This window comes from Electrophorus electricus, chromosome 9 (assembly GCF_041902795.1).
Source record: "Electrophorus electricus isolate QZ-2024a chromosome 9, ASM4190279v1, whole genome shotgun sequence".
In the NCBI taxonomy this organism is placed as follows: domain Eukaryota; kingdom Metazoa; phylum Chordata; class Actinopteri; order Gymnotiformes; family Gymnotidae; genus Electrophorus; species Electrophorus electricus.
In genome coordinates this window covers 7,117,043-7,143,505 of record NC_137505.1, presented here as the reverse complement: position 1 = coordinate 7,143,505, position 26,463 = coordinate 7,117,043, and the positions used below count along the sequence as shown (strand labels likewise).

The 26,463-nt window shown below is 44.8% G+C and overlaps 3 protein-coding genes across 10 annotated transcripts in view; 1 reads left to right on the top strand and 2 right to left on the bottom strand.

Annotated features, from left to right (window-relative positions):
- Positions 1–401: 401 nt before the first annotated feature.
- naxd (NAD(P)HX dehydratase) lies at positions 402–6,218 on the bottom strand. 4 transcript variants are annotated; one of them, XM_081720952.1, is made up of 11 exons: positions 4,706–5,948; positions 4,060–4,494; positions 3,552–3,699; positions 3,427–3,472; positions 3,202–3,290; positions 2,983–3,091; positions 2,803–2,853; positions 2,603–2,707; positions 2,219–2,339; positions 2,002–2,122; positions 402–1,892 (listed from the first exon to the last, which is right to left on the bottom strand). In XM_081720952.1, the coding sequence occupies exons 1-11, from the start codon at positions 5,214–5,216 to the stop codon at positions 1,742–1,744; spliced, it is 1,887 nt and encodes a 628-aa protein (XP_081577078.1). In that variant the 5' UTR covers positions 5,217–5,948; the 3' UTR covers positions 402–1,741. The 4 variants fall into 4 exon arrangements, with proteins under 4 accessions (XP_081577078.1, XP_026880216.2, XP_026880218.2 ...); XM_027024415.3 differs by having other exon boundaries at positions 4,090–4,494; XM_027024417.3 differs by lacking the exons at positions 4,060–4,494; positions 4,706–5,948 and adding an exon at positions 6,084–6,218.
- Positions 6,219–6,489: 271 nt separating this feature from the next.
- On the top strand, positions 6,490–10,239 carry rab20 (RAB20, member RAS oncogene family). Its single transcript, XM_027024418.3, has 2 exons — positions 6,490–6,923; positions 8,945–10,239. The coding sequence occupies exons 1-2, from the start codon at positions 6,734–6,736 to the stop codon at positions 9,496–9,498; spliced, it is 744 nt and encodes a 247-aa protein (XP_026880219.2). The 5' UTR covers positions 6,490–6,733; the 3' UTR covers positions 9,499–10,239.
- The window catches only part of col4a2 (collagen, type IV, alpha 2), a 56,466-nt gene continuing 40,187 nt past the window's right edge, over positions 10,185–26,463 (bottom strand). For 3 of the 5 annotated variants that reach the window (XM_027024409.3, XM_027024410.3, XM_081720947.1), the window contains exons 11-48: positions 26,356–26,391; positions 26,231–26,272; positions 26,043–26,108; positions 25,808–25,852; positions 25,347–25,400; positions 25,212–25,247; positions 25,070–25,114; positions 24,899–24,953; positions 24,659–24,769; positions 24,428–24,571; positions 24,219–24,290; positions 23,815–23,966; positions 23,624–23,696; positions 23,392–23,498; positions 22,926–23,109; positions 21,767–21,811; positions 21,293–21,367; positions 21,043–21,141; positions 20,703–20,924; positions 20,395–20,556; positions 18,538–18,708; positions 17,791–17,934; positions 17,518–17,646; positions 16,862–17,043; positions 16,641–16,704; positions 16,451–16,525; positions 16,217–16,324; positions 15,977–16,084; positions 15,215–15,286; positions 14,888–15,013; positions 14,620–14,736; positions 14,142–14,303; positions 13,721–13,819; positions 13,388–13,534; positions 13,182–13,298; positions 12,783–12,974; positions 12,328–12,614; positions 10,185–11,897 (exon numbers count right to left, since the gene is read on the bottom strand). In XM_027024409.3, the coding sequence (XP_026880210.2) occupies positions 11,643–11,897; positions 12,328–12,614; positions 12,783–12,974; positions 13,182–13,298; positions 13,388–13,534; positions 13,721–13,819; positions 14,142–14,303; positions 14,620–14,736; positions 14,888–15,013; positions 15,215–15,286; positions 15,977–16,084; positions 16,217–16,324; positions 16,451–16,525; positions 16,641–16,704; positions 16,862–17,043; positions 17,518–17,646; positions 17,791–17,934; positions 18,538–18,708; positions 20,395–20,556; positions 20,703–20,924; positions 21,043–21,141; positions 21,293–21,367; positions 21,767–21,811; positions 22,926–23,109; positions 23,392–23,498; positions 23,624–23,696; positions 23,815–23,966; positions 24,219–24,290; positions 24,428–24,571; positions 24,659–24,769; positions 24,899–24,953; positions 25,070–25,114; positions 25,212–25,247; positions 25,347–25,400; positions 25,808–25,852; positions 26,043–26,108; positions 26,231–26,272; positions 26,356–26,391 (4,380 nt within the window). In that variant the 3' untranslated portion in view covers positions 10,185–11,642. The remainder of the gene's footprint in view (positions 11,898–12,327; positions 12,615–12,782; positions 12,975–13,181; positions 13,299–13,387; positions 13,535–13,720; positions 13,820–14,141; positions 14,304–14,619; positions 14,737–14,887; positions 15,014–15,214; positions 15,287–15,976; positions 16,085–16,216; positions 16,325–16,450; positions 16,526–16,640; positions 16,705–16,861; positions 17,044–17,517; positions 17,647–17,790; positions 17,935–18,537; positions 18,709–20,394; positions 20,557–20,702; positions 20,925–21,042; positions 21,142–21,292; positions 21,368–21,766; positions 21,812–22,925; positions 23,110–23,391; positions 23,499–23,623; positions 23,697–23,814; positions 23,967–24,218; positions 24,291–24,427; positions 24,572–24,658; positions 24,770–24,898; positions 24,954–25,069; positions 25,115–25,211; positions 25,248–25,346; positions 25,401–25,807; positions 25,853–26,042; positions 26,109–26,230; positions 26,273–26,355; positions 26,392–26,463) is intronic. The other 2 variants (XM_027024411.3, XM_027024412.3) reach the window with 2 other exon arrangements.

Below are 26,463 nucleotides of genomic sequence, written 5' to 3'. Positions count from 1 at the left end.
TTTGCAATGTTAAGATGAAGCATATTAATGACTAAATTACAGGAATCTGTATATCTAAAAACCTTAAGCTTTATATTTGACTTTTGATGTTAAACTACATATTTGTTACTGGATTAGGTTGTTGTGTATTTTAAGTCCTTTTATTAATGTTTTTTGTTTTCAGAAAATGGTGGCTGTCCCCAAGGAGTTCAAAATGAATTTGAAGCAGATTGTACAGTTCTAAGTCCACTTGTAGATTTTCAGACCATTGTGCATGTGAAATCTTTCCTCTCTATGATCATATCACAAGTATGGTCACCAGACCAGAACAGAATTCAGTTGACATCCAAGTGCTCATTTTGGTCATTGGTTTTGCACTGCTGTTCACATTCCTCCACAGGAATACGAGACTGACATACACACAAATGTAATCCAGCTTTATTATAGTTTCCTCTAATAGGTTTCAGGATATTAAAATATATCAAGTAGTTCATATTTGTGGATAATACACAGAATATATACAGGGTAAACTAAACCTAATGGGATGACACACAAACTGTCAGAACAACGAACCACTCATGAAGAAAACGAAAGAAATTTGGAACAAATTTGGAGCAAAGATCATCTAAAACGTAAAAGCATTTTAGGATTTCGTACACAAGCAGTACAGCAGCTGTCAGGACAACGGGATGCTCTAAACCCCACAGTGTGTCTCATGCCATGTTTTTAATATAGCAGGCATAGTGATATATTTGTAGAACGGCAACAAGGGAATGAGACGTTTCAATGTTGCATGTCTCCGTCTACACCGACACCTCTAATAATGATAAACTTTTCTTAACAATATTCCATGAAGAGCTAAAACTTCAAGTTGTTCCTTTATAAATTACATATTTAATAAAATCTTTTGGCGATAAAGCTCCCTAAACATGCTGAAAATGGGGCGTTACCTTTTTTTTTTCGTACAAAACAGCTGTCCCGTATGTTACCGTATAACACTTTAGAAAGAAAGGACATGGCTGACGTGGGATTAAAAACTCTACAAGAGGCACTTTGAAATAAATCCTGATTGTAAACTTGTTAAAAAAAACACACACACAAACACAATTCCAGTGATGAAGAGGTTGCGATTTGAGCACTAACGATTGTTTAATATACATATTACTTTTCTCTGGGCCTTTATTATGAAGTGCAGCACTGGCACTACTGGCACTGTGCCATCTCCCATATTCTCTCCTCTATTAGAAACTTTATAGACTAAGCAATTGAAAACGGGTGGCACATCCTCCCTACTCCACACAGAACCATTAGTGTGTTGTCAGTACAGTAATTGCTATCGTATAGTATCTGATCTGATACTCTCACGTCCTTGGTCAGGACCCATCACTGCGCACTAGATCAGAAAAGCGTCCCTGCGTCGGTTAGACAGCCACAGTTCGGGGGTCATGACGTTGCTATGTTACCACATGAACGTGTCCAGTGTATGAATGAGATAGAAAATGTGAAACATGCATAAAAAGCAGGATAGAGTCTGTTCAGGTGACCACAGTGTAGGAGTGTGTGTGTGAAGAGCCTGGCCAGAATGCACCTAGGGTTCCGTGTTGATGAGTATTGGCTTCAACTGTATAGCTCAACATCTTCCCCCCCCGTCCCGTCCCCTCCCCTCCCCTCCCCTCTTCGGTTCTGAACGTGTGAGCCCATTAGTGAGATAGGAGGCCGTTGTAGTGGGCTGCATCGTGGGTGAGTGTCCAGCTTGCCCAGTTTAGCTTTCGAATAGCTTCTTGAAGGCGATGCAGATCTCCTGGATCATATCAGACGTGATGGTGGAGCGGCCATGTTTGTGGAAGGCCTGTCTGTTGCACTGCCTGGTCAGCGAGGCTGCGCCGAACGCTGCCAACAACGCGGGATTCATGCTGGAAAGAAAAAAAAACAAACGCGTACAACCGTTTCAACGTTCAGGTCCAGATAAACACGACGGTATGCGCTTCCCCAAAAGGGGACTTAACCGCGCTTGCAACTTACCCTTTGGTCGCCTCTGCAGACGAGCTGAAAGCCCAGTGGGAGAAGATTCCCAGAGCACCAGAGAGAAGGTCTCCCTGCCCCCCACAGCGACGCCCACTGCCCTCCTGATTACAGGTCAGTACTGGAACAAAGGAGAGGTCAAGGGACCTTCTTAAAAGTGCGTGCTTGCAGTAGGGATAAACGTTTACGCTTCCCCAAAACGTTTGAACTCACTTACCCATGTTGCCATCAGTGATGATGTCCTCCTCTCCTTTTAAAAGGAGTGTCACGTTCCCCATGGCGATGCTCAGTTGCTGAGCACACCCTCTGGGGTCATTGCTGTCCAAGGACTCATGGTGCTGAGATAAAAAAGAACAATGCGATCCATCCTGCATTTGTTTGTTTGTTTAGGGTCTTTGGATTTTAATTTCGGTATTTGAGAGTATATTAATAACTTAAAATCATCAGCAGTACTGCCCTAGATTAAGGATCTGCAACCCTCCTTATGGGGAGGGATTATATGTTGTTATAACATGCTAATAACAGTGTTTTCTGTTTCTTTTTGGGGTGGAGGGGAATTTACACTCACTGCTCTAACAGGAATTCTGGACACATTGCTCACCATAGCCTCATACAGACGCCTGAACTCCATGACGTTGGGCGTTAAAATTCCTTTCTGATAACCCTGAATGACAGATGGCTCTTTAGCCACCAGCCAAAGCCCATCCTGCAGGGAAACACGAGCACAAACACCATGAACCTTCAGCTTTGTGCAACGCCTACTTTCCAGTTTAAATAAATTTAGATGAAATCGTTACTTACTGCATCAATGACGACTGGAATTCCTCTGGATTTTGACTTTTCGATAATCGCCTACAAAGATGCAACAATATTAGACACAGTAGGCGGCACACACACACACACACACACACACACACACACACGTGCGTATCGCATGCAACAGACCAAACGTATTTAGATACGGAAAAGACTGCACCTTACCTTTGCATTCTTCAGGAGCACATCTTCCCTTCCCAAGCCAGGACCCACAACCAGACTGTGTAGTCTGGGAAGCCATTTCTCCATCTCCTCTACAGCATTGGGACTGTCCCTAAACGGGGTTAAATGGGGACAGGGACGTCACATGGGCGCAGAACCCATCCGCACTCCTAATCCTAATCCAGGAAGTGGTCAACCTAAAGACATGGCAAAGGCACTCACAACACAGGATGGACGATGAGCTCAGGACTGTAGGACTTGATCACACTGGCAGCGTCTTTGGTGCAGAACACGTGGGACAAGTCGGCGCCCTGATTAGATAAAAAAAAAAACCCAAGGAAAAAACCAAAATCGTGCTGGAGGGATTTTCAAAGCCACACGGAAACGAGACCACGTGCGGGATAGATGCACACACTTATTTTGCATGTCTGCTTTCAGAGAACTTACTACTTTTAATGCAGAAATGGCTGCAAAGTACGGTGCTCCAGTGTACCTGCCGAAATAAAGAACTGTTGGGTGAACACAAAAAAGTGACCGGCACACAGTCATAGTTCACGGGAACAGTCACCTACTCCTGGCATCCCCCGATGACGCCTATGCGGCCATCCTGACCCTTGTGCTTTTTGGACGTCAGCGGGGGGATGGTGTTTTTAACCAGAGGGAGGACGTTGTCCATGTTGCCACTGGCTGCCCGCCCAAGGGTGAACGACCGCTCTATGACTACAGAGAGGACCACAGTAGAAAAAGTGTGTAAGCGTACAGCTTCAATGTGATACAACATCAAAACTGTTTTCTCCCTCCCTTCCTCTGACTAAACGTGGTGGATTCAACCGATAACCACGCAACGTTTAGGATTCGCACTTTAGCCGAATCAGAATGTGCCCTTTTTAGTTAAAAGTGAACCGAGTGGCTCCTTCTTCAACTCTAAGGCCAGTCAAAGTGAGGGTGTGAAAGGAGGCCACCGCACAGGAACCTGCTGTGCGGCACTGGTGCGAACTGGCCAATCACAGACCAATCGGTAACTAGGCGCTAAATGAAACCACCATGGATGCAGTTAAAGGAACATTATTCTAGATCAGCACTGAAGGCCATTTTCAGTCCTGGGCAGACCTGGGGCGGCTCGCTGCTGGCCGTGGTTGGCATACTCGGCCTGAGAAGCTTGACGGCTATGGGTGCCAAAAAAAGATCCTGCGGAGGGAGTCATTTGCGAGTTACACGCGGGTTGCGGAGTGGGCGAGGGCGCAGGCGTGGCGAGGCCAGCCAACATCTGCCCCAGCATCTGCAGCATGTGGAGCTCTCTGGTGTGCTCCGTCTCCCTGCGGACGTCCTCGGCTCGCAGTCGCTGCTCCTCCAGCCTGTAGAAGCCCTCTTCCGCTTCCAAGCTCTGCTCCAGAAACTTCTCCATGAGTTTTTCCAGCGACAGGTTTGTAAACCGCTTTTTGTACCGCCGTGTTTTGCCTGCCGAGGGTGACGCCATGCTGGTGTTCTGAATGCCGCTCTGTTTCACGGGAACATCTGAACCGATGTGTGCAGAAACGTAGAAGAAAGCAGAAACAAAAGGGGAAAAAAAATTTGAAAAATTGTAAATGAACTCAAACCTCAATTGCTCAAGTTGTGTTCAGTCAGAATTGTAAGTCACTTTGCATAAAAGCGACAGCCAAATGCCAAAACTGTAAATGTATGGAACAAAATGCATACTAATGCTCCCTACAAGATGAGCACTTACTGCTGCTGCCGACCGTCACAGGGATGGGATAGGACGGGTACTCGACTTTCACGGGGTAGTCCGCGTTGGAGCACTCCCCGGCCCCGTCCATGTCCGAGTCCTGCGGCTGGTCAATGCTGTCCCCGTCCTCCTCCGTGCCGTCCATCGTCTCGTCTCCTTCCACAGCGACCCCGTCCGCGTCCTGCGACTCCAGCGTCGCCGCCGACCTGCTGCTCAGTATCTTCTCCATCTCCTCGTAGAACTTGAAGGTCTTGTGATACTGGCCGTTTCTCTTGGAGGCCTTCTTCGCCTGGTAATACTGTCTTTTCAGGCTCTTGACCCGAACTCGGCACTGGTCCGGGGTGCGGTCGTAGCCCATGTCTCCCAGACGGGCCGCCACGTCGCGGTAGACGTGGCTGTTCCGAAAGTTTCCGTCCAGTGCTGTCTGGACGTCGTGCTCGCCCCAGATGTTCAGCAGCGCTCTCGTCTCCGCGTCTGACCAGTGAAACCCCCGCGTCGGGTTTACCAACATGGTCGTGTGCCGATATAGCAACAGACGACTTTTGTTTAAATCAGTGTCAGAACCGAGTCGTGCGAAGCGAATATATTTAACATCCAAACATCCAGCCCGCGCTAGCTAGAATAGCACATTAGCTAACGTTAGCCTAGCCAGCTAGCCAGCTTTCTGTCGACCGTTGGGGGGCGGGGGGGGGGAAAGCCCTTTTTTTGAGGAAACACAATCTTCATTTGTGGTCGGACGGCAGTCATGTGTACACACGCATTTAACGATCGTGATTAAAAGACCTGGTTACGTTACTGTGGGAATTTCGAAACTGTTTTTTGCGAAGCTGCTTAAAACTTCCCCAAAATCTCCGTCTGTAGCACAACAACACGCGCGTCATCAACAACGTGCGTGCCGCGTCATCAACAACTTGCGCGCCGCGTCATGTAGAGGGACTCATCGTTTTAAGACGAAAATAAAGCTAATAAGCCCAAAAAACACAAACTCAGTGACATCACATTCCCAACGTATAGCCATTTTTAATAGTGACTGATGGACGACACTTTCTAAAATGCTTCTGATGGCTCATCTGCAGCCCTTACAAATAAAAACAACATGACTGAAAGGTTTGACGCGCCGCTTCACAACATGACTTCGTCTCCGGGTTTACTTCGAGCAGTAAGACAGTAAAAAGGCCACATTGCCAAAATTGTAAAACTTCACACAGCCCATGCAGTAGTTTGGGAATCGCCTCTTTTTAAAAATTACCTTTATCGTACAGAAGGGCTACCACAACAGAGACGGCTACGGCTATGACACACAGGAGCCACTTCTCCTCCATGCACTCCAGTTCCTGCAGCCTCCTTCAGGTCAAGTAACACGGAGGTCCGATCTTACCGAGCGACCGAGTGTGCAGGGATCCTGCAAACGCGACGCCTGCACGTTTCAGCCGCAGCATGGAGTTCAGCGTGAGTTCAGCAGGGAGACGTCCGCTGGTCTGCCCCTGGCTGCATGGGTGCTGGGATGTCCAGTCCAAAGACAGGAAGAAGTTCACAGATTACCGCGTTGATTCGGCACTATACGAATAAACTCGCCTTTCCTTGGCGGGTGGCGGTGTCACATAAAGCAGCCACGCTCGTCTACCCCGCGGAATAAATGACGAGGCAAAGCGGACATTTAGGGTCGAGGGTTATTGCACGGCAGGTCATGCATGTAGCTCCGCCTGCACTTGAGAAGTTCCCGAGTGTCGTCAGCTGTGGAGCTGAGCTTCCCTGACTCCGCACGAATGAGCTCCTAAACCTGGAAGTTTGTTTTTGCCGTTTTACGTTGAGCTAACGTGACGCTCAGATGACTCCAAGATAGCGCCCCTTTTTTTTTTTTCATGGAGAGAATGAAAACGAACCATGTCGTACCTCGCAAGACTGAAGAGAAGCCAGACTATTTCTACGTTTTATGCATTTGTAGAATTCGCTGAACCGAAAGCTAACTGTCAATGAACATTATTGTTTTCCCCTTGACGGTGACCAAGAGGAGTGTGATTCATTAAAATGCCCGAGTCTACGAAGATGAATAAACCCGACGTGAAGATTGTGATCCTGGGTGACATGAATGTCGGTAAAACATCTTTGCTCCACAGGTATACCGAGAGGAAATTCAAGGACACTATCAGCACCGTGGGAGGGGCGTTCTTCTTGAAGCAGTGGGGACCGTACAATATATCCATTTGGGACACTGCAGGTAGGAGTTTTAGAAATAAAGAGTTTAAAAGTCAAGTACTTCGAAATAAAGTGTCTAAGCCCAGTCTACTACCAGATTGCCCTTAAAGACAGTATTGTGTTCTGTTCATCAAAGCCTTAGTCTTTGTACAGATACATTTCTGCTCGTACAGTTGTACGAAATTGTATAGATTCATATGCTTCAAAAATATACTTTAGACATGTATTTAAACAAATTCTCTAACTTATTTTATTGAAACTAATGGTATAATGGAAACCTTGTAAAGAGTAGGAGGAATATAGTTTAGTTCCTGCCCCAGCCCATTGTACAGTGGTAATTCCTTCACGACTACACAGTTGCAGTGGGGGCAGAGTGTAGAATAGACAGACAACACACTGACTTGCACTGAAGGTGGAGTCATGGAGTCGTGTTCTACAAGCAAAGCAACCACTTGACACAGGACAGAAAACAGCCAGACTACACCTGCTATTGGTGTGTTCCTCTACACTAATGATGTCTTCACTTAGACTCACTTACGTTCATTAGTACCACAACTCACTGTCATCTAAAACTAAATTCTGTGTCTAAATATCCTGATAATGGTGCAGATAGTTAAAAAAAAATAGTTAAAGTAAATAAAGTTTAATATCTTGAGATTTACACACTGAGGATCCCATTGCAACTAAATAGTTTTCCTTCACCTACGTGAGGCTCAGCGTTATGTCATCAGAGCAGTGTTTTGAATTTCTCAGTCCCTTTTTGGTGAAGTCTTGATTCAGTATGCAAACCCCAAAGACCTAATGTCATTTCTTTTAGTGATAAAAGGATAAAGAAAAAATGTATATACGTGTTTTTTTTGTTTTGATTTGTTTTTGTGCTACCCCAATGTAACACCGATAATCTGTGGGTCTGTGGGTGTTGATCTTTGCCTAAGGCTCTGGCATGTGTGTCGCGGTGAGGGCGTCATTCGCTCCTGAGCACGACGCTTCAGCAAATGATTGAACAGGCTCCCTGTTTATCTACCACGCAATAAAGCAGACCCGTGCGCTCAAGGTCCCAAAGTCGTGTGACGCAGGCTACAAAATGTCTTTAGTAGACAAGACTACAGTGTGGTAAGAATGCACATGTCCACAGTTGAGCAAAGCCCGTGAGTCATTGTGCGCTCCTTATGGGATGTCCAGTGAGACGTCACATGACCTCTTGGTTCCCCCATGGCAATGTACAGAAATGCTGAAAGATTTGTCAGCATGGCTTATGCTGAATGTGCTCAGCATTTATAGATTTTTGTCGTTGTTTTTCTTTTCCGTTCTGGAGCAGTTCATTTCTGGGTTCTAGCCACATGTCGCCCTTCCTCTCTTAACTTGTCAAGCTCCTTTTCTTCTGCTTTATCTCTTGTGGGCTTTGTTTCTGAGGCTGATGACAAAGTGTGTGAGCCTCGCTGGTGACACACATGTGCTACTGTTTTTAGTCCATTTATTGGGCCAAATGTCAGGGGCTTGTGAGCTTGTCAGCAAACAGATCACATGCTTGTTAGAAGGTCACAGATTCCCATGGCTTTTCACTGAATGGCTGGAGAGAACTATTGCAAGCGTTGGGTTGGGGAAGACGGACATGGAATACCATTTGACTTCAAAGTTATAGTTGTTATCGGCCAGTTTTGAAACCACGTTTAAACAGCAAGATAACCCTTACTAGTCTGATCCGTATTTACTCGTCTAGTACAGTCATTTACTTCGTAATTTTACTAATAGCATTCAGAGAGCATCCCGTCACCCATAAGAGCCAAGGTATGACATGTATGCCTATACTGGAGTTAATCATTTAAACAATGAGTCATACTGAGCAGTGTGTTGGCTGAGAGAGTTTAGCGATACGACATACTGTACATATTTGCTGAATAAAGAACAAAGCACACACTTACATCTCTGAACAGGCACTGATCTTCAGACCCACTACAATGATCTTCAGACTCACTACAGTGCGTGTGCGTGTGTGTGTGCGTGTGTATATGTGTGCGTGCGCGTGTATGTGTGTGTGTGTAGGTCGAGAGCAGTTCCATGGCCTCGGCTCCATGTACTGCCGCGGAGCTGCTGCAGTCATCCTCACCTATGATGTCACAAACTGGCAAAGCTACGCGGAGCTAGAGGACCGCTTCCTGTCGCTGACCGACACGGCCAATCCCGACTGCATCTTTGCCATCGTAGGAAATAAAGCTGACCTGACCGACTCGGATGCTCACGTCGCAGATCCCGAGGGCGGGCAGGGGGACGGGTCTAAGGCCCTGGCTCCACCCACAGGGCCTGCTCCTCCTGCCGCCCTGCAGGTGCCCAAACAGGTGAACAGGGAGGACGCCATGGCGCTGTACGCACGGGTCCTGCGTTACAAAGACCTAGAGGAGAAGGCTTGTCTGCCCGCCGGCAGGATGTGCTTCGAGACCAGTGCCAAGACGGGCTATAACGTGGATGCCTTGTTTGAGTCACTGTTTGACATGGTGCTTCCTGCCATCCTGAAGAGGAGAAACAATAGCAGGGACTCCACCGTGGACCTCAACACACTCAGGACACATAGGAGGACTAAAGCTGGTTGCTGCGACTAGAAGCAGAGACAGGAGATAAGGATACTGTGCAGTCAACGTTGGGAGGCGTTGGTAAGCCCCGTCATGAACCACTGAGAAAGAGGGAGCGCAGACCTGTAAACATAACGTCTTTAATGATTACGGCATGATTACGGCATAATTTGATTAAGATGAGAATAGGAATTGGCTCAGGAATGTGTAGCTATAAAATGAAGAAAATTTAGACGCATGTTCCACAGTATTTTGAATAATTAGTTCCCCCTTCCGTCTGTAATCAAACTGGTCATATTTTCGGATGCTTTGTGATGAAGCAAATGGTATTTAATAATAAGATACATTATGAGCTCAGGTGTTACCATTAATGGCATTTTTAGGTAAAGCCCTTTGTCAATCTCTGTGTACAAATCAAAATTATCTTTATAAACTCAGTTTACACACTAGGAAAAATAAATGTTGTGTCAGCATTGTTGACATTCAAATTATCCTGTTAATTCACATTTTAACCTTAAAATACCAAAATCCTGACCAAGCTGCTTGCAAAATTGTACTTTCATTGTTGTATTATTTTTGTCAGTGTCAAGAGGACTCTAAAGACGTTTGCTGTATGTTTCTCTTGCGTAACCTTTAACAAATTCCTTCCACATATGGACGAAAATACCAACTAACTCCTATAATGACATGCCAAGAAATGACACACATCAGAAAACTTAAGAAACGGAAGCACTTTAATTTGTTGTTTGTCAATTAAAGCAATAACAATCATTCCACGGTTCAAAAGATTATTTTCCACATAATTACATTATTAAAATGTTATGGGTAATGGTGTATTATTTGGTAATGGCAAAATTTCAAAAAGGTATTTTTATGGTCACAGCTGGTCGTAACTGACCTTTTTGTTTAATGTCATTTCTCTTGTTTTAAGTTGTAAGGCACATGCATGTTGGCACGGTACATGGTACGAATGACTGAGGACCAGTCGGGTCTGGTCAAGCACACTAATTCACATACACTGTTGATGATTTTTAAAGCTATTCTTCAGACTTCTTTCCCTTCAGTCTCTGAAGGAATGCCTGGATTACTTGAGCCAACGCTGCAGGCCTTTATCTGCAGAACAAGAAAAACATTCACACCTACCCAGTTACTAAGTAAGCTAAGCGGTGGAACTGTCTATGATTTAATGCTGTAAATTACACCACTGGAATCAGTGCAATCTGTATAACTGAGTGAATATAAAAAAAAAAAGATCAATGATTGTTTTTCTGTTTAGAAAGGCAAAACTCAGAAAAACAAATGTTTTACCATGTTCATAGCGGTCCATAGCGCTCAGAGAATGCACAGAACAATTATGGCATAATACTGGAGCAGCATACTGTGGTTTAGGTGCAGATAGTTCAAGTTCTTTACAATACCACAAAAGAAACAAAATATACAGTGAAAACAGTGTTAGTGGAACTGGGAAAATGATATTGTTCTGATAGTAAAATAGGAAAGAAAGGTGAGTAAGGTGACACTTTATGTGGCGTGCTGCTTAAATGATTGCATCGTTATAAGGGTGATGCCAAGGCATAGCATACTGGACACGGGTGACGGTAATCCCGTAGATCAACATGCTGTTGTAAAGCCGTACTGAGACGCTGTGTGCTGTGGGGCAGTATCACATGAAGTGTCCCGTATCAACACCTAAGGGAAACAGTGCATTAACGCGCACATCTTTGGTTCTGCTGTATGTTCTCGGTAATATCAATTACACAGAAGTGAGTTGATCATTGAGGTAATAAGTTAGAGGGGGAGGAAAATAAGCACCATTTCAAATGTAACATATGTAAATAGAAACACCAGCCATATCTGTGCCTTCGTTGCCCTGTGACATCTGTCTTTTCAACACATTTACATGTCTTCAGTCCATAGGCACATAGTGGTTATGGGGTTATAGGAAGAAAGACTGACACTACTGACCATTCTGGGCAGTGTAAATATATGCTGTGTATATTTTATGTAGTTTGCAGTAGTTCATTCACAACTTTGACTGACTTGCCTTCTTCCTAGATACCACGATTGTAAGTCTTTGAATTTCTACTGCTAAAACCTGACATTTCATTAACCAAACTGCACAATAACATTGTCAAAATGGTCACACCCTCATGTCAAAGGTTATAGTTGACAGGTCACAGGTTCTTCATGCAAACTTGGCAGCGGCTGATGCGTGACAGGAGTTGCCCAGCTTTGAGAGTCTCCGCCTCAGGGTGAGTGTGGAAGGACTGGTCAATGGACGTCAGCCAGAAACTGTGCTTATTGGCAAAGTAGTGACAGGTGCCCTTGGCCCCATTACACTCAACGAAGGGAGTTGTGCGGAAATCCTCCAGACACGAGCCTGGAGACACCAGCGACTGGCCGCCTCCCTCGTCTCCAGCTGCCGTATGCTGCGTGGTAGAAGCGCAAAGTTTAAGTTTTTGAAAGAGAGCGAGAGCTGAATAGACTTGTAATGTCCATAAATCTGGGGTGTTATGGTCCATCTAGAACCCTGATATTGAATCCTGGTCCATGAATTCAAATCCAAGTCCAAGATTTTGGAGTCTCTGAACATTCAGGTTAATAAATGACTAGCCACTCTGTCTTCACACGTGGCTAATGGAAGGCTGTGTGGAAAAATCTACAGGAACTGTCCTTCATGGGATAAGGATTACGAATCAGGTATCTAGAAAGTCTGAGATATTACATAATTTATATTCGTGCCCATTACTTTTGTTAACGTTAACATTTATGTCACACCTGCTACTAACTCTGCAGTTAAGAAGGTTAAAGAAATTTTGATGAACAAAAATGAATGAAGAGAAAAAACCACAGGCTCACCATGAGAAATGAGTAGCCAATCCAAAGACTTCTCCAACCTGCAGGGCACTGTGGGATTGTTATATCCTGACTGTGCACAGCTATAGCCACTGACGGAGCCTCGCACACGGAACAGCGGCTGATGTATGGCTTGATTTCTGCCTCCTCCACAGGCATCATGGGAATAGGGGCAGTTGTGGAGAGCCAATAGGATTTGTCATTGCGGCTAGCATAGTAGCATATGTCACCTGGATTGCAGTATAGGAATGGCATGGTGTTGAATCGAGGAAGACAGGACCCTGCAAGACCTGGATAACAGACAAGACGTGTGTTAAAAATGAATAAATAAATATTTATAATATATTTTGTAGACATTAGTGCATCTTTAGCGTAAACAATATGGCAACCCTTTTTGTTTTGGTCGAATGTTGATGTTTAATTCTCTGTAATTCTGCCAAAGCTTTTTTTTTACTCACCCAGGTCCTGGTTATGAGCCTTTTCTTGCCCTTCAAAGTACAGCAGACTGTAGCCATCCCACAGCTTTGACATTCCCACAGGACACATGGGGGTCTGGTCAGACTGGCTGTGTTTCACCAGCAGGTACCCAACGCTGACACTACGACCAGGCATACCAGGGTGACCGGGAGTGCCAGGATGCCCACGACTACCTGGAAAACCAAGTACAAGCTCTTTTGCGTTGAAAATCTAGGAAAGGGCAATGCTCATATCTAGCTGTGCTTGTTGGGAGTCCATCTACTCCCAGGAAGAAATGACTCATCTTTGATTTATCTATTTTACTTGATTCCTGTAATCTTAATCTCACCATGTTCACCCAAACATGCTCTAACCACTTACCTCATTTCAGTCCAACATACCTTCTAATCCTTGGATTCCTGGGTGACCCATTGGCCCAACATCTCCATGGAAACCTGGGGTACCTGGTGTTCCAGGAAGCCCTGGCATACCCTTGTCTCCTTGGGGTCCCACGTACCCTAAAAGAAGAAAGGTCATCATAACATTATAGCGGTTCATGTCCAAATGGTGAAGAAAGTATTTTCTGAGAACTTTTTAAAATAGATACCTGGATCTCCAGTGTGACCCACTGGACCCACCACCCCTTTCTCTCCTTGTGGTCCATGAATACCATAAGGACCAGGGGGGCCTTTTTCCCCTTCCATATGCAGAGGAACTGGTGGGAGTCCCTTAGCGCCAGGGGCACCAGGGAAACCTGGTGGAGATGAGACACGGACACCACGTTACTTATGACATAATAGCAAGTGGGTAAACCCATTTAAGATGAAATGTGATTCTGTACTGTAAAATAAGAAAAACTGCTGGATTAATTCTGTGGTCTATGGACAGGAGCAGAAGGGCAACAATAAAGCTCAGTTAAGTTACAAAAACATTTTAGTACCTGGTGGTCCAGTGTCTCCTTTAGATCCAACATTGCCTATTTCACCTTTGAAACCAGCCCTTCCTGGATATCCCATCATTCCTTGCTCTCCTTTTGCACCTGCAGAGCATATTTGTGCAAAGATCAGCTTCAAGCAGTGGGTATGCTAAACCTGTGAGGACTGGTTCCCTCGTACGACAGAAACCTAGCCTTGGACGAAATGGCTAGAGTGTTTGAGGAATCATTTATTTTCTTTGCCACTGCTCAGGGGGTTACACATTATGCCAGAAAGTATACTAGGCTAACATTGATGTTGCTACATTCTGTAATTACAGTAGCAGGTTTTATAAGTGCATTAAAAGTAGCACGTGCTTATCTGTGTACATGTCAATAGCAGATGAAGGCGTGTGCACGTTGCTCTTCACCCAGCACAATTTTATACCTTTTCTTGCCGACACCCCAGAAGGCCCAGCCGGACCGTTCTCTCCTATGTCTCCCTGCAACCCATTTGGTCCTCTGATACCAGTTTCCCCTGGAATACCTCGATCTCCTTTGGCTCCAGATTGAGATGGAAAACCTGGAAGGCCAGTGGCTCCAGGATAACCTGAAGGAACACAGGACACCCCGTTAGAAAGGCTGGCAATCACATTAGACTAATTTAGTATTTGTTATAGCATTTGGAAGACACGCTAATCCAGAGAGACTTGCATATATTTATCAGTATACATCACACAGTGTTTGCTCCTTGGAGACCTTGCTCTACCTGCTTCATTACATGGCTCAACCTGGTTGCAATCCATGTTTGACCACTCCACTGTCTTTTTTACCATTTAATTGTGGTAAATTATGTTTGAGGATGTTATGAGCTTTGTTACTGAGGGAAACCTGGCTTGACTGCTTGTCCCTTTTTGCTGCATTACCTGGGAGACCTTTCTGGCCATGTGGGCCTGGGTCACCAGGTACTCCCTGAAGTCCTGGGAACCCTTCTTCCCCTGGAGGCCCTGGAGGCCCTGGAGGTCCTGGTTCACCCTCCTGTCCTGTGTAAATGAGAGTATGCCACTTCTGTCACTCCAAGCTTCCATAAAGGTGTAAGCTTATAAAGCCTTGCTCTTAAGTCTGGTTTTTATGATGCTCTTAAAGCCACTACTAAAGGTTAAAGATTTGGAAATTGTACACTCGATTACTCACCTATATCTCCTGCTGACCCCTTATGACCATGAAATCCTGGGACACCAATTTCCGTGCTGGGAATACCATCCTCACCTTTTTCACCTTTTCCTCCGGGTTCACCTGGTGACCCCCAGGTGTCGGCACCTAAAAATGCAAGTTATAAGCATAAGCTACTTTTACATCCTCGTGACACGCCAAATCATTGACCATATAGCTGAAATTTATTAGACTGGCAACTAAAATAAACCTTGCAGCTAGATCGCATCAAGACTGATGATGAGGCAATAATTGCGAAACGTTTCTCTAGAAGTTACTTGTGGATAAGTAGCAATGATGATCGGGTACCTGGAACACCCGGGAGGCCTTTTTGGCCTTTAAGACCATCCAGTCCAAAAATCCCTGGGAGCCCAACAAATCCTGAAAAGGAGAATGAGTAGTAGAGCAAAGAGTTTTAAGAGAAACGTGTGGAATTTAATAATGCTTTTTATACAGGAAAAATTAATATTATTTAATAAACATTAATTATGTGAACCAATCAAGCACCATATTTTATTTAACTTTTATGTTTAACAGTTGACTGAATATAAACTTGCATATATATATATATATATATATATATATATATATATATATATATATATATATATAGTATATTTTATTCAGTGCACTCACAGCTAGTCATGCCAGCGCTGTAATGATGTGTTTGAAATGACTGACTTGACTTTTAAATATTTTAATAATCATTTTAAATAGAAATGATAACAATAAGTACTGGAAGTAAGTAGACATATTAGAAGTCCCTTTATACTTTTCCCTTTTCCAAGGGTTATTCTGCAATTTTTCTAATTAGAACTTTATAGTTATTTGATAAACCACCAATTGGAAATAAATCGTGATTCTTCCAATTATCTTTTAAACTGCATGTTTAAATCCAGAATACGTTTTCTAAAAATATGCCACCAATCTTCATACGCTGAACATTTATCATACACGGAAACAAGTGACACTTGTATATTTCTGTAACTTTAGTCAAATTTGATTGAAAAATCCGTTTTTAAAAAGCACCATTCCTGGAGGTGAATTTTAATGTGTTCCTGTATTACATACCTTTTTGTCCGAGATATCCTTGTTTACCATGGGACCCGGCTTCTCCAGACACTCCAGACCAACCTTTAAGACCCCGGTCTCCTGTGGGACCCTGTAGTCCATCTGGACCTGCCAAAAGATTGAAGGAGATCCAGCAGTTTGCAATTGCTCTGTGTGTGAAAGTAGGTAACAGACCATAAGATTAACCAGGAGACGTGATTTTCACCAGCGTGCACTGAGAGTCTGACTGAATAGACTTACCTACTGCCCCCTTTTGTCCAGGTTCACCTTGAGACCCTTTCATTCCATCGATGCCATCAAAACCCTCAGGCCCTCTGTCTCCAGGCTCACCTTGTAAACCTTTAGTACCTGTAAAGGAAGGTTCAGAAAGCCGGTATATGAGTGCCTCAGGATGAGCCCAAGCCACTGCTGAAGCGTTCAGGCCTTTGGTCAGCTCTTTGCCAGACAAGTCTTACCTACAGACAGGTGCCTTACCTGCAGGACCAAGCAGTCCAGGAGATCCTCTATGCCCTGTGGCTCCAGGCAGGTCTATAATGTCCCCATAGTCACCTGAAGTAGATTGGTTAGCATCAGCTGTGGGAGGTAACTACTTTGACTGTGTATCAGCCACTTTCTACCTAAGGTCATATATACTGTTGTGGCATATATTAAATCTCAACATTACCTTTGATTCCCTTAAATCCGGTACCTCCTGTTGCTCCATAAGAACCAGGTGATCCCTTTTCTCCCTGTAATATTCAAAATAATATCGATGTTCGCAGCAGAAGTTTATAGGAAGCATTTCACAAAATAAAAACACATCACGAACCCACAGGGGCTAATGCAGTGCTGTATTTGCCTATAATATTATGACAGTGATAATGGTGGAGACCTGGCCTCGCTCACCGTGGTTCCAGCCATTCCCGGAAAGCCAGAAATTCCTGGAGGTCCTGTAGGGCCTGGCATTCCCTTGTGCCCAAGAGATCCCTCAGCGCCAGGAAGTCCTCTTTGACCCTTTTCATAGCTTGGAGCTCCTGGTAGACCATGGAACCCTTCTTGTCCTGGAGTCCCTGGGTAACCTTTCAAACCTGGAGAGCAGAATGAAGAGCTAATAAACGTAATAAAGATTTTTCTTATTTTTCCCCACAAATGACAACATTGTAGTTTCTGCACATTCTTCACTTTCCTTGAATTTGGAACAATGGAAGAGATCTGAACATTTTGTGAGAACAAACATCTTAGCTTTTAGTTACAATATCCAAAAAATATTTCAAATACATGTATCAAATACTTTCAAATACTGCTGTGTTAAGCAGTACTGAACTTGTTCTGAAGAAATATTCTGCTTCGATTTAATAAACTTCAACTCCATATGATCAAATTAATTGTTAAGTTATCTAAAGCTTGCAGTTCTGCAGACATTTAATTATTTATAAAGAATGAAATTGTAGGCCAATTTCCAGTACACCGAGTTAGTCCTGAATCTACTGTGATGGAGTGAATCGCTAGCAAGTGACCTCACAAGGAGTGACCTCACAGGGAATGAGTGGAAGGTCACTTGCCTCGTTCCCCAGGGAATCCTGGATGTCCTTCGTTTCCATGGTTACCCTTTGCTCCTTTCATGACCGTCATCATATATTTCACTTCATCCATGGGAATCACACCTGCAGGGCCCATGAGCCCCCGGTCACCTTGAGAAACAGGTCGGCCACAAGTGAAAACTCCAATCCCCAACGATCTTAACATGAATTCTTAAGGTTACTTGTCAAACCACTGAAAGCCCTCACGTTGATCATTACAGGACAATGCCAAATGTTGAGGGGGCGTGGTCTAACCTTTTGGGCCTTGGGTGCCCAGGTCTCCTTTCTCTCCTTTTGGGCCTCCTACACCTTGCTGCCCTTTCTGCCCTGGAAGGCCCTCTACACCGCGGTGTCCTAACATTCCTGGGAAGCCAGTCATGCCCTGAGAGCCTCGGAGTCCTACAGAAGAATATTAGAATACACGGCAGCATGGTTATCAGTGCTGTTGTACGGTAGCACACTGAAGGCTCTCATGTCTCTGTGCTGGTAACAGCACCCAGCAATAATGCACAACAATGGTTTGTTCAAATCTGGCAATATTCACTAATATGACGCAAGTCAATTCATTGCCTTAATTCAAGCAGGTAAATAATGTATAAATGGTGTCAGTATACTTACTAGCCAATTGATGATAATTATGATAATAGAGAATGATTTCTAATGGTTCATACATGGCATTGCTAAGACTTTAAGCATAACATCATCACTCACTACAACTACATGCTCCTAGAAGACAGCCATTGGTAGTGCTGTCCAATTATAACTGCAGCTGGGCAACTACACACAGTGAAGGGAGAATCAACTGGGCTTAATTTTGTAAAATGTTGTACATATTTGAATGTTGTCATTTTGTCACTTGTTTAATGCTACTATTTGAAACCCAGGAGCAATCTACAAGAATGACAAGCATTCATAATGTTCTCATAGAACATTCTGTTGTATAACACATTAGATTTAATAAATTTTGGCTCTTTGCCAAGTAACATTGTTAAAGTGATTGACCTTTAAGTCCAGTAAGACCAGTTCTCCCGATATGTCCAGGTTTTCCTGGATCTCCCCGGGGTCCAAGGTCTCCTGGGCCAGCATCGCTTCCAGGACCTCCCCTCTCACCCTTCAGGCCCATGGGCCCTGGGAGACCAAGATTCCCCGGATCACCTGTTCTTCCCTTAGGACCTGTTGAGAAACAGTAAAGGACCCCATAGGAACAGTGTTATTTCCTCAGAAGGTAATGATGGGTGATGCGCTGTTTGGCATGTTTTGAATTTGTGATCTGGAAACGGTAAAGAACAAGATACCACTTTCCATTTTAATATTAAGATTAAGAGATTAAGCCTGAGATTAGTGACAGGTCCACAACTAAAATTATCCTCGTTTTATTTATTACTGACATTTCACCAAATGTATGGAACTCCCAGGCCTTGTTATATAGAGGATATAAAAACATAGTGACATAAAACGAGACATGAAAGACATAAAACCAAAATGGAAAAAGGCAGCAGAAAAACAAAACAACAAGAAAATCCCAAACCTTCTTACCAACCAAGGAAAGAAGGGAGTGTGTGTTGGTAACAGAGCTCAACCTTCAGAAGCCACTACACTACTGTGGTATGAGAAAAGACCGTTCACCCTAGTCTAGACTTACTGTGTCCAAATAACATGAGAAAGGTTGTCATATTTTGTAATGTTTACTGATAGAATTGTGAATACTACCATTGATCTTTTCAAGGCTAAGAAAAGAAGCCGTCCATTTAAATCTGGAATGACGGAGCATCTGTAGGAGACTGGGTCGGAGCATATGGACAATCAGTATAAAGTTTTCTACATAAATCAAGTGCTTTAAGTTATCTGAAAAATGAGAATTAGGGAGATTAAACATCTCAGAAAGATGTTGAAATGAGGCAAAATGTCCATCCTTAAATAAATCCAATATACACCTTATACCTCTCTTAGCCTAGATTACAAAAAAAAAATCTGAGATGGCTGTATTAAGCTTGTTAAAGAAAGATTTAGGAATAAAAACTGGAAGACATTGGAACAAAAAAATGGAACTCAGGGTTAACAACAAAGGTCAGCTAGGGATAGTGGTAAAAGAGCTCAACATTTAAAATCGGTGCTAACATGGCAACAGAGGGTAAGAAAATTAGACGTAATAACTTTGATAAAAGTGTCAGTAATCTTAACTCCTAATTATATGAAACCTCCTGAGCAATCTGAAATGGCGACACAGACGATGGCCAGTTACTGGCTGCTCCGTAACAGGAAAAAGCTCATTTTTTTGTTCACGTTTAATTGCAACCCGGAAAATTCACCAAATCTGATAAGAATTGACGGTGCCTAGCGGACAGACACACAGTACAAAAAGAAATCATACATGTGTAGAAACACTTTTTCCTTCTCCTCCAACTGTTTGTATTCCTCTTTCAGCCAACCTGAAGATCCACAACTAGAATGACTCTTAAACGTAATTTTTGTGGGCATAAAAGACCTATGGCTCATGTTCGCACACTATTCACCGTGGAAAATCAAGCCTGTAATGCTTGGGGACAGCGCAATGCTAGCTCCCCCCTTCCCTTTGTGAGAGGTACAAAGTACCAAAGGGAAAATCGTATCATAAGCGTAGCGTAAACTTTCTTGTACAAGGATACCGCCGCTCAACTGTGTCTCCTTGCCTTCGGCATCTGAGAGCAGGCCTGCAGAAATAATCTGGCGAATAACCTGCGATAGTCATGCAAGATGTCAAATCTTGACACCCCCAGAACTGAAGTACACCCACACTTTCCTTCTCCATCGTGAGAAAAGACAGCCGCTTAACCAGCCATTTATTAGGTGTTCACGGGTATTATTTATTAACGGTATTACCTGGAAGCCCAGGTTCTCCTGGGGGTCCAAGGGGTCCTTCATGACCAGGCACCCCAGGGTAGCCCAATGTTCCTGGAGGTCCGGGTCTTCCTGTTTCTCCTTGTAAGCCCGGAGGTCCTACTTCACCTTTGCTCCCGATCAGCCCAGGCATCCCCCTCACACCTGCCGAGTACACCGACTACGGTTACGCGCCGCGTGGCTTCCTGGACACCATTCTGCAAAGCTGCTGCTTCAGCGTGGAAAAGTGAGGTCATCATCTGAAGTGACAAAATTAGACCCAGAAAGCAGGCCTTGCAGAGAGACTCTACCTGGGTAGCCGAACGGTCCAGGCTCTCCAGACAGACCTTTTAACCCTTGGGCACCTGGCAAACCTGGGTCTCCTTGAGGTCCAGGAGACGCTCCAAGGGCATCGCCATTGGCACCCTTAAGACCCGGCTCCCCGTGCACCCCTGGCAAGCCTGGATCTCCATGAGCCCCCGTGGAGCCTTTAATGCCAGGACTGCCCAGGTCGCCACGAGGTCCAGGAAAACCTGGGTGGTGGTCCACATGAATGTAAGACAGGAAGAACCCTCCGATACCCTCCTCCACTGACAAAAGCTTGCATACAATACAGCTGTGAATAGGTAAACCTCCATAGTGGCAGCTCACCTGTTACTCCTGGTGACCCTGCTCTACCCACGTCTCCTTGCTCTCCTTTAAGCCCCAACCCTCCGTGTGATCCTGTGACCCCCTTAGGACCAGGAACTCCTAAAATACACAGGCATTCTCATGTTGATTTAAATGGGGCCATAAATATTAGCAAATGCTTATCAACAAAGAAAACTGTCAACATGTATATCCCTAGAAAGAAAACAGATTCAGGACATTCCTATTACGTAATTACGTTATATGAAGTTACCTGGGAGTCCTTCCAGTCCAGCAGATCCAGGGTGGCCCCTCTCTCCTGGTGGTCCAGGGACTACCTCACAGTCCCCTAGAGAAATAGCAGAGCCGAGAGCTAAGGAAAGTGCTAAGGAAACCAACAGTGTGACAAAGGACACAGACGCCACAGTGGACCTGTGGATTGCCTGCTTTGCAAATACCATAAACACACTCGCATTCAGAACAAAGCAACCAAAGCAAAAAGCAATCAGCACATTCCGTCATGCTCAAATCAGACCGGGCCCATTGCCCAGTGGCGGAGCAAAACACACAAAGTCATAACGCATCTCAAAACTGTGTCTGTGAATAGTTAAAAAAATAACCAAATCAAAGGAAAGAGGTTAATAATGCCAAAAGCTTCTTTAACCGTGACCGTGAACAAAAGAATGGTGGCAATGCAATGAAGCACTAGAAAGGAAAAGCAGGTCTGGCTTGTCACCCATCCAGCTACCTTCTCCACGCCAATCGTCTCCGTCCTCTCTTGGGTTACAGTCCCCTTGGAATGGCAAGCGAGATATGATGACAGATAGAAACAGATAATAATATAGCAGATACAGACAGACAGAAGCAATAGCAGCTCAGGCCTTTTTATTAAAGGACCGTTTCAAGCAAAACCATCATTTGGTCATCAACTCCTGGTTCACGTTCCTCAAAAACTGAGTGGTAATCCTCTCATGACTCTGGTAAGGACCCGTTACACGGCAAAAGACTCAGCTATGGGAAAGGGGCCAAGCTGGCCCTTAGTAAACTATTTTGCATTTAAAAATTATACTTTAAATATTTGTGTATAAACCACCCTGTTTTGTGGTATTTATGACTAGCCTGTTCTGTCCTGAGTATCCAAGGAGACGGAAGCACTAGGGAAAGCCTTCCTTATCCTCTCACGGAGTGCTCATTTAGTGCATAACCTGAAGCAAAACGCAGCTCTGAAGGTTAAGGGCTGCGCTTAGTCCAATTGTCTTTACAGTGTCACAGAACTGAAGTGCTTGCAGAAGCCATGATTCTTTAAAGTAATGAGAACATTTTAATGTAGAGTGACAAGACAGAAACATGAAGAAATAAAGGAAGAAATGAGCAAGAGAAGTAAAGATCAAATGTAATTAAACAGAACTGAGCATAGGCAACCATCTCAGATCTGATTTACAAGGTCCTGATCTGATTTACAAGGTCCTGATTTGATTCGATATCGATTCTGTTTAGGATTAGGTTTTCTAAAAGCGCTTCATTTAGAACCTAATTTATGGAACATTATTGTTTGATGTTTAAATGGTTCATATTGGGGTAGGTGGGGTGGGGGTGCATGTAGCCTAAATGTACCCATATTAACTATGCAAATGTACCCATATTAACTATGCAAATGTACCCATATTAACTATGCAAATATACCGATATTAACTACAGACTTCTCCATATTAACTACAAAAATGTACCCATATTAATTAAGAAAATGCTTATATTCGAAGTGATCGATCTTGAGATTTTAAAAATTAACTTTGGATTGACCAAACAAAGATCACGATTAATACGAAAACCTGTATCTTTAGCCTGCCTTAAAGTTTAAAGCTTAAATACGACACCAACAGTTGGACTAAATAAAGGGAGCTCAGTACCTGGGATTCCCGGCAGGCCTGGATTTCCGTCATAACCGCTTATGCCTGGATCGCCAGGAAGGCCCTTTACACCTTTGAGCGCTGCGATCACACGGCCAGGTTCTCCACGCTGTCCGACCAACCCTGGCAAGCCGCGTCTGCCTGGGAAGCCCCTCTGCCCAGGCTCACCAACTGGTCCCACACCCTGCACAAACCCCGTCAGCGTGACAGAACAGAGCACAGCAGCCGGCCCATGCCATGCCTCACCTACTCACTGAGCACTCGACACAGTGAGCGTGCAAAATGGTATCATTTTGAGGATGAAAGCTCCTTTTTTGGTGTTGTTGTTTTCACACAAACACTGTCATGTTTAAATAAAAATATTAAAAAATCTAAATTCATTATGAATCAAATTTCACTGATATCATGAAGTTCATCATTATTATTGGTGCACGTTCACCCCGGGAACTGGAAATAAAGATCTTACGGGTAGCCCAGAAACTCCAGGAATCCCGTTTTCCCCGCTTAGCCCAGGTCCGCCTTGGTCGCCCTGTCCCCCACGAAAACCTGGATCTCCTGGAACCCCTGATGTACCTGTTGAACACACACACACACACACACACACACACACACACACACAAAAACCCATGGTGAGAATAAGATAACTTTCCTTTCCTTTCCGGTAAGTAAAATCGTAACGTTTCATGAAAAAAGGGCACCTTTCTCTGTAACTTCCTTTCCTTCTCCTTTGGCACCCTTATCTCCAGGCTTCCCCACAGGTCCTGGAAAACCCTACGTAAACAGGTTTTGGTTAGATTTACCACCCATGTCAAATGGTTGGAAATACGTTTCTGTATTGACTTATCTGTGGGATCCATGTTTTATCCGAAATATACGGCTAGTTACTAACCGGCAGCCCGGTGACGCCCGAGTGTCCTGGGTCGCCCTGGTCACCTTGCTGACCCCACTCGCCCGCCATGCCGGGCTGCCCGGGAAGCCCTGCTTCACCAGGGGGTCCCGGTGGGGAGTGGACCTCTCTGCATTCACACAGACCGTGCTCGCCTAGCCAGAGAGAAACACGCCACCGTTCGATGTTAGCTGCACGACATGTGACGAAAGGCCGCTAAATCCGCAAGAGGACGCAGTATGGCTTTTGGCTAAGGAGCAGCGTCCATTTAACGTGATGAAGAGACGTGGTTGGATCAAGACAGATTCTGCAGGGACCGGTGCCGTGGACGCGTCAGGCCTTCGGCGGCCGATCGGCCGTGGCGAATCGGAGAAGGGGATGACGCTTGCCGGTGCTGTCGGCCTTACCTTTCTGACCTTTTGCACCTGCGCTTCCCGGTCGACCGCGTGTTCCTTTAGGGCCTTCACAGAGCTCATCACCTGCGGCCAGACACACCCACATTGGGCACAAAGTGCCACAGTTATAACGAGACACAGGTAGGTACACGCACACCACAGCACACGGTGGCATCAGTGCTGCTCCAGGCTGTCATCCGCCCAGGGAGAGGCGCTCTCACATGTTCCCTTGGGTCCAGGAGGTCCAATTATTCCTTGTTGCCCATCGAAGCCAGGAGGCCCAGGATGTATGGCTGGAATTCCAGGCTCCCCAACTTCTCCCTTATGACCCTTCAGTCCATCAGATCCTTTAGGTCCGAACCAATCTGTGCATTGAGACACATGGGATAGTTTTGTATGGCAGTTGAGAGGTTAGGTGGGAGTTAGGTCAGGCCAGCAAAACCTCCACACACCTGATTGCTGTTCCTTAGCACTGGGCCCCGGGGGACCTGGGGGTCCTTTAGGCCCCAGGGGGCCAGAACTCCCTGGTAGTCCACGTTCCCCTATAGGGCCTGGAGGACCTGCTTCAGAAATCAAAGAGTGACGAAAACAACAGAAAGTTAAACTATCGCGAGAAAACCTTCATATGCAGATAGACTGCTTTCTAGTCTAAGACAGCAGAGACACGGTAATATTCCATTTAATTCCAATACCTCCAGTCCAGCCCGGCGGCGTATCGATCAGATCTCCCGGCTCTCCCGGCTCCCCCTAAGGAATTATTCACACATCAGCACGTGTCAGTGTTTCGCCGAGCGCCGATTCTCTGAAACGTTCTCGCATATAACGGCATCACGGTGGAGCGAGTGCCCAACGATGACATGTACCTTACGGCTCGGCGGTGCTGGGACACCCGGCAAACCCGCATCTCCCTGCCAGGGGTGCGGTGGAGGGAGAGAGAGAGTGGTTAGGTACCTCACCAGCTTTGTACTGGATCAGATCCCCCTACCCCCCACATAAACGTCGTACCTTAGGTCCTGTTCTCCCGTCTCGTCCAGGGCTTCCCTATTAGTAAAATGAGATTATTGAAGTGAATCTTTAAAGAATTATTATGAATTACTTACATTTTCCCCAAAGAATTAAAAGGGAATTATTAATGTTTACCCGTTCCCCTGTAAAGCCTGGAAGTCCTGCCTCTGCTTTGGTGGACAGATACCCCTGCAAAAAAAATATACACATGAATGATGTAAAGGGAGAAACATGACAACGGTGGAAAAACCATTACTTTAATGAACTGGGGAAAATTAAGGTTGATATTTTATAACTCTTTGACTTATTTTAAAATAAAATATGACCAAGAATCTCTGACTGCCTGGCAGAACGTGGAAAACGTCTTTTGCTCCTACACTAATGTTCCGATTCTTTTAGTTCTTATATAACTCTTAATTGTGATACAGAAATATCATTTCAGCGTAGATATCTTTACATTTATATTTAATGTCAAGCGCTCTCGGCTGCATTTTGTGTATGAAAGGTGCATACAATAACAGCAATGATGACAATTTCGCGGCAGTCGGAGGGCCGAGACAGGAGCAGGTGACCAACAGCAGGCAGGGGCGACATACCTGTACTCCTGCTTCACCCTTCACGCCCTTCTGACCCTTCTGACCCTGTGGCGGGAAGCACAGAGTGCCATTACATTATTAAGCCTAATCCGACATTCAGGATAAGGGGGAAAATTGTGCAATCTTCATTTATTTATTTTTTTTGCCAATCCATTAAGGCAATAAATACAAAATGCACGAAACATATTCATTTTATTTCAACTCTACAGAGAAACGTGTCCAACTGTGACCTGACCGGTTTAGGCGGTCCTTGGTATTGCTCAGTAGAGTTTCCTGGTGGCCCTGGTTCTCCACTCTCCCCCTGGTGGTTAAAACAAATATTGCAGCAGAGGTGAGTTCAGAAAGAAAGACATTTCATGTAAAATTCGGATCTAGAATTTGCTGACAGACATAAAGGGGGGGGGGGGGGGATATTTGTCTTACAGTTTGTCCTTTTTCTCCTTTCAAGACCAGAGGGGGACTGCCCTGCGAAGAGGAGACAGCGATGAGATTGAAAAGAAAAGGAGTTTTGAAGAAACTATAGTTTAGTTTAATGGTACTGATTCTACCTTTGGTCCTTGGGGTCCAGGAAGTCCCTTTGATCCCTGTAGTGGAAAATATAAGTTGAGGATGATGTGTGACGTGTGGAGTGTATGAGAGGGTGAGTAAGCATACAG